General features: G+C 35.2%; 1 protein-coding gene across 1 annotated transcript; it reads right to left on the reverse strand.

Moving 5' to 3' along the window:
- Positions 1–8,982: 8,982 nt before the first annotated feature.
- LOC116900439 (olfactory receptor 4C15-like) lies at positions 8,983–9,918 on the reverse strand. The gene has a single exon (XM_032902180.1). It carries the CDS (start codon positions 9,916–9,918, stop codon positions 8,983–8,985), a length of 936 nt encoding a protein of 311 aa, XP_032758071.1.
- Positions 9,919–11,780: the final 1,862 nt, after the last annotated feature.

Genomic DNA, 11,780 nt, shown 5'->3' on the forward strand with positions numbered 1-11,780 from the left:
GAGGAAGGAAGACAAACAAACAAAAATGTCTATTGTTTTTATACATGATGATAATTTATTAAAAATATACAAGAAAATATACATCTCATATGTTTAATTCCTGAGTCTATCCTACTTTTGAGCCAAACTTATTATCTACTAGTAACAACTTCATTTCCTGTGATTATAGCTGCCAAGATTTATTTACTTAACTTAAGGAAAAATATATTTCATCAGAATATTGATCTTCTCTCTGCCTCTGTGTTACTCTTTTCTCTAAATGTCTCAACTTTACTGGTTTTTTTTTCATTCTTTTCAGGTCCTTCCTGATGGGTTTCTAAAGCCTTTTTGCTGTCTTAAGACATTCTGCTCATTTTAAGAGAGCAAGCCAGAATCCTAGCACTAAAGAGCTTCACCTACTTCACCTACTAAGAGTTCAAAGAATGTTAGTGCATTGAGGAATCAAAATGGACAAGATTAAATCAGAAGTCTTCACTATATGACTTGAGTTAAACTTTCTTGTCCTGTATTTCTCTGTCACCTATACTCCTGTTTATTTGTGGAACTAGAACATTTTATATTTGATTTGTATAGCTACCGAAGGTACAGGGAGGTGTCTATTTATCATTACGTATGTTAATATTCTTTAAATAACATCAAAGCATTCTGTCTGTCAAGACAACTTTATAATGGTTAGTTACTAGTTCATTAATGAACATATGCTTAAATAATCAAAGCACTGTCAGACAAATAATAGGAAAATACATTTTTTCTAATTTGTAAACTGTTTGATTTTAACATGAAGTTGAAATTTTGAGAGGATGTTTAATATCCCTAAACCTGGAAAAGAAAAAATGCTTAAAAAATTTTTGGAAAGAACTTTCTTGGATGGATAAATAGATGGAAGGACTTTCTGCTACAACTGTTATTTGAGCCCCATGGGATCTTTAACAATTATTTTTTATGAGGTATTATTCTCTGGTCTCCTCATGTAATGTTTTACTAAATTGATCAAACACCAATTTTTGTCATTATATTTGTACTGAGATTAAGTAATCTGAACATCAGAGTTTATAGATGTCTTTCAGTAACAAATAGATGTGAGGTAAAAAAAAACCACATGGTTCTCTAAATTCCGTAGGCTTCACACAATGCCCACATGTTAAATAACATTATCACAAATCAAAACTCTTTCGTAAAGGTGCATAGTATCTTACCAAACGGCCCCTTATGAAAAATCTGAAGATTGATGTTTTTTTTTTTCATTTAGTGCTGATCAAGATTCTCTCCTTCTTTCCAGCTCATACTTCCACATCTAAGAAAGTACCCTAGAGAAGCTCTGGCAGTGAGAGTGGAAGATGTTACCTCTGCTTCCTGGTTGCTGTATTCATCATGGCTGCTGAAAAACCATAACAAAGGATCCAAAATTGCCTCCTCATTACATCTGGAATTTAAAGAGGATTCCTTGAGACATCATAAATCCCTGAGACTAATTCCTAGCTCTCTCAGGACTTGAAAATTTTCTGGCCACAGGAGATCCGAGAAGCAATTTTCCATGATGTTTCAATTATACCACTGTTTACATTGCTTTCATGTACATCTTTTATATTTTTTTCAATTTAGAGGAGATTTTACTTGATAGCAAATTTATATACCATCATTTACAGAAAGAGCAGACAATTTAATAAGGGGTGCAGAACTTAATTAAAATTCTGTCTGTTAAAGGTATCAAGGAATATGTAAGGAAGTATGTGAAGACTACTAATAAAATACTTATAAATGAATGAGATGTACATAATAAGAGGATCTTCCTAGGAAAGATGCAAAAGGAAACCAGATACTTTAAATAAACACCACCTAAATTTACCATAGTTCAGTTTCAGATATAGTCCTCCTCTCTCTGCTAAGTCTCAGAATTTCTCATATACACTAGCTAGCTCTCATAGTGCTGGAAGCTATGAGGTAAGCTATCAAACGATAAAGTTAAACAAAAATCTCCCCAAACTAAGATCACTGAAAGATTCAATAATTACTGACCTGAATAAAATATGTCCACTGGTACATTGGGAGCATAAAAGCTACTAAAGTGACCAATAACATGGTGGTTGCATTTAAGACCTGCCTCAACAGATTGAACTCAAGCCTTGTTCTGTTAGCAAGAGCAAAAACAAGTGGTTACATCAGTCATAGGTCCTACTCAAAAGCCTCTTATTATACTGCTCAGTGGACATAGTAGTAAATGACCCAAGATTAGGGCATCTTTCAACTCCCATTTTTGATGTTTTCAATTTGCAGAGAAACGTGTTATTTGTGGAAAACAATGAACACAAGCACCTATAACTTGTCATTTTTTAGAGAATAAGAGAACAATGAATGGGAACACTGAGCCCCAGTTGGATGTCTACATCACACCTCATCCCACAAGGCTCACGGGCCATTGAGAAAAGTCTATAAAAATATACAGAAATGATGGATGACTGTAAGAAAACTGCTTTTTGGACACCACAGAAGAGAAATATGCATGAAATCACATCAATTGCAACAGTCTAAAAAGGATCACATTCCAGCATGGGAGTAGTAAACGGGTGAGGGCATTCTAGCTTAGGAGATAGTGGCATTTGAAGCTGATGGGAGACAGCTAGTCAGTTGTCTTAAGGATGCAATTCTGGCAGGTCAGAAAATCTCAATTACACATGCCATATACACAAAACACAACATGGACTTGTGGTTGTTAATGTTTGTTTTAATGGAAAGGAGAATTGGGTGTGTAAGTATGTACGAATCACTAAATGACCCCAGACTCAAATAATATGCAAATAATAAGAGCATTTATTCTAAATAAACAGCTACCATGTGTGGATCAACCATCAAAAAAAGATGGCAGTGAACATGAGGGAAGAGCACGAGCCCCTTTAAAAGCAGTTAGGGGTTTTATAGTTCTGTTTAGTTCACCTTCATCATGATTGGTTCAGCTTACAGTATGGGATATTTGTACACTTCTGATTACTTCATACATCAAAGAAAGGAGGGGTACCAGATAGGGAAAATTTTTTATCTGTTGTAAGCCCCTAGTCAGATGTAGGGACAGTTGCTGATTGGCTGCCCTTTTTCTGTAGCTTTTCAGAGAAGACTGGGTTTTTGTTCTGGGAAATTGAAGGGTAAAGCCTAACATGTCTGACTATTTCAAAATGAAGTGATCTAAATTCTCTCATTTCCCCCCTAACTTGTAACTAGATCAACCCCATGAGAAAAACAACAGTAACAACTAACCTGACTACCCAGAGCTCCCAGGGACTAAATCAGCATCCCAAGAGTACACAGGGATAGACCTATAGCTCGGGGTGCATATGTAGCAGAGGATGGCCTTTTGGGGCATCAATGGGTGGAGAGGCCCTTTGTCCTGTCAATGCTTGATGCCTCAGTGTAGGGAATGTCTGTGTGGGGAGGTGGAAATTGATATGGGGGTAGGTGAGCGTGCACCCTCATAGAAGCAGGGGAATCGGAGATGGGATAGCAGGTTTCTGGAGGGGAAACGGAGCAAGGGAATAACATTCAAATGTAAATAAAAATATCCCATAAAATGAGGAAGCGAAATAAAAGGAAGTTTATAGTTAAATATTTCATCACAAAGAAAATTCCGGGTAGAAGGCTGATTAATTCTGTCAAAGGTGATCAAAAAATTTAATGCTCATTTAATTCAAGTCACTGTTAAAAGGACTGTGCATGGCAGGACCACGACAGTGGTTACCTAGAGCAAAGGCATCACAAGAAAATGAAACACATTCCATAATGCTTAGAACAAGGATGAGATCATTTTACACAAATGATCAGCATGCTAAGCCTAACTATATTAAAAATAGTATAAGTCATGAACACAGGGATTTTGTGTCAGGAATAAAGTTTCAATAATGGTAACTGGTAACTGGTACAATTCACCATATTGACAAGCTTAAAAATGAAAGATCTGAGCTATCCAATCATCTTAAATACAGAAAACACATTTGGCAAAATCCAACATCCATTCATGAAATCAGGGATATAAAGAGCCTTCCTTGTTTTGGTCAGTGATATCTCCATAAAGCTCTCAGCTGGCACACAGCCAGTCATAGAAACCACTATGGGGCCTTTATGTTGTTACATGTAGTAAGTAGTCTGCTTAAATACCACATGCTAAATCACTTTGCCACCAAGATAAAAAGCATTTATAAAAATACATGCAGAGGTAATAGTCTTACTTTGCTTCACCAAGTCTTATGATCACACTGTACATCAGCATCTCATCCTTTTCCACCCATCCTATCTTCTTTTCACATGACCCCTGGAATAATCATGTCTCTTTTACCAACGAATGAATCCATGCAGGGTGGTTTGTATGTGCATACATGAACCTAATTTCTATACCATGGGCACTAACCTGTAGTGTTGTAGGTGAAGAAAAAACTACACACTTTTCATACAACTTGAATTGTCATTATTTCTCAAGGAGGAGTAGAGAATCATGAGACCATGTTAAATCAGTGATGGTATATTGCAAAGGCTAAACGTAATCTTATCATAGGTTTTCTCTACTGTTTGTTAATGGCTACAATGTCCATTCCATCTATTTCAGACAACATATTTTGGCATACCCTTCCATAGTCTAGGAATAAATAGTCTATACAATGTAGGAGTATAGTTGAATGAAAATATTGCAACTGTATGCCAGAAGCACTAAGGTACAGGCACATGGTAAAGATGGTTGGAGAGAACACATGAGGTATAAGAAAAGGGCAAACAAGAACAAATATTGGAACAAATAGATTTTATCTAAATATTTTAAATTCCAAACTACAACAAAAGGGGAGAGGAAGCAGAAGACGAACAAAAAGAGGAGTAGGAGGAGAAGGTAGAAAAGAAGAAAAAACAAAAATAACAACAAGAATTAGAGCAAAGACAAGAAGAAACAAAAGAAGAAACAAAAAGAATAGGAAGAAGGAAAAGGAGGAGGAAAATAAGAGAGGAGAAATAGAAGTAGAAAATGAAATACAATCTAGGTACACACGAGCAAATGGATGGAACTAGAAAATATCCTGAATGATTTATTCCAATCTCTCTCTCTCTCTCTCTCTCTCTCTCTCTCTCTCTCTCTCTCTCTCTCTCTCTCTTACACACACACACACACACACACACACACACACACGCACACACACACACTCCACAACAAAACAAAATAGGACAGTCAGAAACAGAACGACAACAACAACAACAACAAAAACAAACAAACAAAAACCATGGTATGCACTCACTGATAAGTAGACAATAGCTACCAAATCTAGACAATAGTACTGATGCCAAGAAGTGCATGATGGCTGGAGCCTGATATATTTGTTTCCTGAGAGTCTATGCCAGTGTATGACAAATACAGAAGTGAATGCTAGCAACCAACAATTGAACAATTGAACTGTAAATGGGGTCCCTAATTGGAGGAGAAAGGATTGAAGGAACAGAAAGGGTTTGCAACCCCACAAGAGCAACAATACCAACAAACCAAAGCTCCTAGAGACTAAACCACCATCCAAAGAGTACACAGTGACAGACTCAGGGCTCCAGCTGCATATGTAGGAAAGGATGACCTTGTTGAGCACCAATGGGAGGAGGAACCCTTGGCCCTGCCATGGCTGGACCCCCAATGTAGAGGATTGTAAGGGTGAGTAGGCAGGAAATTGTGGGTGGTTTGGTGGGGGAAAACTCTCAGAGAAGAAGAGGGAGGAAGAATGTGAAAAGGTGTTTATGGACAGGAAAACAGGAAAAGGGATAACATTTGAAAAGTAAATAAAAAATTAGCCAATATAAAATGTTCTAATTAAACAATCATTTCCATGTATTTTTATACAATTGTAGTTTGCAGACTCCTCTTTCAAATTTCATAGTTATCCATAATGTTGTTTACATTCAAGCTTATGATTTGTCTGGGAATGTGGACATCTGAATATTCTAACTATCAGCATTCCTAACAGGAAATCTAAGGTCCTCATGTTTTCTTGTCTCTGCTTTTACCTTTACTGACTGCTGCAGCATGTTATCCATCTTTAACACCCCTAGCAACTTTACTATGTCTAATTCAGTGAAGCACTTGATTTTTTCAAAAATAACCTGTCATATTTAATAGTATAAGAATTACATCTAGCTATTTGAAAATATTTCACACTGATTTACACGGTGGTGGGACAGTTTGCAATTCAATATCAAGGATGTAGGGTTCTCTCTTCTAAAACCTGCATCCCAACATCTGTTGATTGTTTTGTTGGTCTCAAAGGAGTTATGATTTAAACTTTTCTGACTGGTAGAGATTATAAACACTTTTTAAAAATATATTTCTTAGGAACGTTTTTCCTTCTTTTTAGTTTATTGGGTTTTTGACTCTTTGGAGCTCTGTTGTTGTTACTGTCAGTTGCTGTTGTTGTGGTGGTTGTTGTTCTTTATGTAATATGGATATTAATATATAGTAAGGTCTATACCTCCTAAAGATTTTTGCTTATTTTGTGAGGTTCCTTCTCACCTATCGCAATACTGAAGGTTTTTAATTTCATGAATTCCACTTATCACTTTGGAGTCTTATTATTGGGATAAATAAAGTACAAGTTAAGAAATGCATTTCTGAAAACTATGTACTTCAGGGCGTTTATTGTTTTTTTCTTCTAGCAATGTTAGTGTCTCCATTTTCACATTTATGGCTTTGACACATTTGGAATTAGTATTTGAGTAAGGACATAGGTATAAGTGCATACAATTTAATTCTTCTCTATGTGGATGTCCATTTCTCCAGAACCATGAGTTTGAAGATGCTTTTGTTTCCGCAGCTTTTGCTGTTGTTGTTGTTGTACATTCTCAAGGATTGAATGGCTCAAGTTACTTGAAAAAATAGTTGATTTTAGATAGAAAAAGATATAATTGTATATATGTGAGATTTTGTAATATACTGAGAAACTAAACATACCTTAAAATTAGGCTAAATACAATAGAAACTAGAAAAATGTCTCCTTATTCTTAAATAGTACATTGAATAGTACAAACAAAATAAAACAACTGAACAAAAAAGAAACCACAAAAAACCAACCATACAGAGCCTTAAATATAATATTCATTTGTTATAGAACAGACAAACAAACTGGACAAGGGTGTTACAATTTCTCCTCTAACAGCTTCAAAATATTGGGTCTTCTCTTGATGTATTTGATCCACTTGAAAATGAGTTTTGTACAGAATGAAAAGTTCTAAGCTAGGTTTTCTGTCTGGCCAGCCCCACTCGTTGAAGATGTTTTTGCTTCTTCAATGCGTATTATTGACTTTGATAAAATTCAGTTTGCTCTATTACAGTATGAATATGTGTACATTTTAAAATTTATTCCATTGATCCATATGTCTGATATAATACCAATATTATAAAGTTTTATTAGCATGTCAGTCTAATATAATGTAAAATGTGTGATGATGATAACAATAGGCAGTATTTTATTAATCAAGATTTTATTTGTTAGCCAAGTATCTAAAATTTCTATAAAAAATTTTAAGATTTTTTAAAAAAACACTAAGAATTATGTATATATTTTATGGGAATTACAGTAATTCTCTAAGTAGAGTTATAAAAACAAAGAAACAAAAACCAAACATCAAGAGAGAAGTAATTCAGTCCAGAAAAGACAAATATGGTATGTAGGTATGTATTTTATTAGAAGTTATCTTTAAAGCTTTCAATAGGAAATTATATTCTGTACAAACCTAGACCTTATGTATAGAGTTATATATCAAGAGTTAACATGGGAGGTAAAGATATACTATAGAATATATAGAATGTATATTTGGGAGGATAGAAGGGACAGGAATGGGTATTAAATGGACTGGTAAAGAAAAGAGTGGGTTAGGGAAGGTATGTGGAAAAGAATAGTAATACTGGGGGTTCATATAAATCCGGATATGATAAAAGCTTCTTTAAATATATCCATTTGAAAAAATGTAAATGGAATAATCAAATAATTGGGGACACAAAGCACACCTCTCATAATCAAGTGAAACATCCAGTACCAGAAAAGATCTGTATCTAATAAAGTTCTTAGACAAAGGGGCCCAAAAGAAACCCCTTAAACAGGTTATTGCCAAGACTATTGCTTCCTTTATGCAAATTAATGATAAAGCCCTGTTCCTGAAGACCACATTTACTCATCTCATTGAACATGGAGAAAGTGAGCTGATTCCTACCCAAAGCATTTACTCCTACTGACTAGTGTTCATGGTCTTGGAAGGTAGATTATGTACTACCAGAGGAAAAGTTAATCATTAAACTTGAGACAAATCCTTAGACTACAATTCTGACATATCTGCAATATTTGATAGTTCAACAGGTACGCAAAATTTCTGAGCACAACCAACTCCTACCTGCTTAGATTTAAGACTTTCTCCATGACATGGAACCCATAGCTAGCATTTCATGGTTGGCTAAGATCCTGAAATTCTGTAAGCTAGGATTTAGGGGAAAACTGCATACTATAAAAGAACTTAGAAATAAGATTCTGATATATCTATGCATACATATTTCACTTAGCTATTTTCACTTAGCTATTATCAGAAAAGCTTCTTCTTCAGGTGATAGCCACTAATGCAGAGACTCACAACCAGGCAATAGGTAGAGAGTGAAAGACATTTGAACGTTCAGTCCTAAATGGGATGTCTTCATCAATTTGCTCCTCTCAGATCTGAGGGAGCTGTGCAGAAGAGGCAGAAGAACTGTAATAGCCAGTGGAGATGGAAGACAACAAAGAAAGAAGGCCTTACAGGGGCCACAGGACTGACACAAATTGGGTAAATCCACAATGAGGTAAAACTCTTAGATTCACAGATCCCCTGTGTACCAGTATTGGATTAAGAATGTATTTCTATGCTTACGTAAGACATTAAAAGTAATAGAAAGTAAATCTCAAATAATTCTGTTGGTATAACAAGTGTCCTTACTCACTGAAGTAGAATATTTTAAAATTCAACAGAAACGACTGTTAATCTCTTCCACATTTTTCTAATTGCATTCTTCATTTCCTTATTCCTGAAAGTGTAAACCATAGGATTTATCAATGGTGTAAGGACATTCATAAATGTAACCATGTTTTTCTCAAAGGAGAGTGCAGAAGTGGGTCTTGCATATATTAATATGCATGGAACAAAAAACAAAAGCACAACAATGATATGGGATCCACAGGTGGAGAGAGCTTTACGTCGACCTTCAGAGCTGTGGGTTCTCAGAGAAAACAAGATGACACCATAGGAGACAAGCAATAAAGAGAAGATTATAATGCATATAGCACCACTGTTGGCAAATATCATAAAGACATAAATGTGTGTGTCAGTACAGGCAAGCTTCAGTAATGGGAACAAGTCACACATGTAATGATCAATCACATTGGGTCCACAGAAAGGCAGCTGCAAAGTGAAGATAACCTGTATGATAGAATGCAAGAATCCCCCTGCCCAGGACACAACCACCAAAATTCCACAGAGTCTCTGGGTCATGATGGAAGAGTAGTGAAGTGGCTTGCAGATGGCCACATAACGGTCATAGGCCATGGCTGACAGGACAATCACTTCTGCCCCAGTGAAGAAGTGGACAGCAAACAGTTGTGTCATACAACATTCAAAGGAGATGGTCTTCCTCTCATAGAAGCAGTCTATAATTATCTTGGGGATGACAGTAGAAGAAGTGCAAGCATCCAGTAAGGACAGGAATATCAAAAAGAAGTACATGGGGGAGCCCAGCAGTGCTGGACTGTACATGATGGTCACCACAATTATCATGTTGCCCGCAATAGTTGCAAAATAGATAAATAACAATAAACCCAATAGCATTTTCTCGACATTCAGGTTCTGTGAGAGCCCCAGGAGTATGAACTCAGTGACAAAGCTTTGGTTTAGCATGATTTATAAGACAGGGGAACTGAACTTTCTTAACATAAAATTTTCAATGATGAGAAAAAATACGTCTTATAAATTCATGATATCACCAACCACAAGATTATATACCTTTGAAAATTTCACTGAGTGGGTCTATTGCAATTGAAAATAAAAGGATGTAAAAGGGTTTTTGAAGGCCATAGTTGTGCAACCTGAACAACTGATATAAACATTTATGGTTAAATGCTTGAAAATAGCCAACTTCAACTATTTTACAAAGATACTATATGTTTGAGTGGAAATAAATACTGAATCTTCCAGTAATCAGTTTTTTAAAATCTGTTGTTTTTTCTTTAGGAGAAATTTTAAAACAATTTTGAAACCATAACCTAGATAGGAACAAAAGACCTAAATATATAAAGCATATCTGTCTCTTCATGGAAGGAGTCATGGCTGAGGAGACTGCAGTGACTTGTCAGACCATGCATGTACAAACAGAAGAAGAGGCAAAGTGTACTTTTTGGCACACATGAAAACCGTGGCTACTTTTACCATTTAATTTACACCAGGAAGCACAATGATAAATTATTCTTTTCTTCTCCTTCACTTTGAAATTTGACTGGAACAATGTGAAGTATACACTGTTGCCAACACAAAAACTGCAATAGAAGATCCCCTCCCCTAGAAATCCAAAGCAATAAGGAAATAAACAAAGTTATATTATAAATCAGGTTTAACGTTCTTGATAAACAATATAGGACAGAGGTAATTGTTACATTTTTATTTGTACATTTTAGTCTAAGTTGCAAGACCTAATGAAAAAGGAAGTGATTACCTAAGAAATACACATTCCAAGACTTCCGAGATCTCCAAAGATTCAGTTTTTAGAACTGTGGATTTTATACTTATGGCTGTACTGGTGCATGTGTTTTCTAGTCTCGTTCTCACCAGTAAGAAGAAAACATCTTCTTATGATCTCACTGTATAAATGTGGCAGCTTGCCAAAGGCAGCAGTAAGTGATAAAAGTTCAAGTGATGGAGGAAGAATTCACATGGGAAAACTGGTCACGACACAGATCTGCAGGACAGAAATCATTCATTGATTTTTGAATTAGATTCTTGAAACTTAGTAATCTGCTACGTAATAATGATTTTCTACTTCATAACAACTATCATTTAATAAGGTTTGACACCGTTGGAAAATTGTATGAGGTTGCTATTAGACAGGCTCATAAAAAAATTATGTGCTCATCATTAAGGATTATGAAGAAGGTCAAATTTAAAATATGAAAATGTTATTCATAGACACATGACCTCAACATTCTACATTCAGTTAATTCACTTGAAAACATATCTCCCTCTTTAACACATACTAAGGTAATATTCCATCTTCTGTGTACACTACCCCTCTTTGCCATGGCTACAAAGAGTATCTTTTACCTTTCCTCTCTATATAACTGAAAATTCATAATAAATATGATTTAATAATTCCTTTGAAATATATGCACATATAAAATATATTTGTGGACAGATCCATATTTGTTATTTAAAATTTAAGATTCAAAATAAATCAATTTTATTGGGAAGAAAAAATATGACAATTTTAAAGACTGTAATTCTAAAAGAACAGAAATGACTTACTCATTAATATGTCTATCATGAAGTGATACTGTATTGAATTCAAACCAAAGAATCATCTCATGGTGTCCTCAGAGCAGTTATACACTAGAACCTATAATCGGAAATCTGAATGTATTCACACACTCCTGCAAGAGAAACTGGAATAAACTAACCCTATGAGGTCATTGTATCAGACACACACACACACACACACACACACACACACACACATATATATATATATATATATATATATATATATATAT

The sequence above is a fragment of the Rattus rattus genome, chromosome 5, assembly GCF_011064425.1.
Source record: "Rattus rattus isolate New Zealand chromosome 5, Rrattus_CSIRO_v1, whole genome shotgun sequence".
NCBI lineage: Eukaryota > Metazoa > Chordata > Mammalia > Rodentia > Muridae > Rattus > Rattus rattus.

Coding starts and splice junctions, on each gene's coding strand:
- LOC116900439 (XM_032902180.1), bottom strand. CDS start 9,918: ATGCTAAACCAAAGCTTTGTCACTGAGTTCATACTCCTGGGGCTCTCA.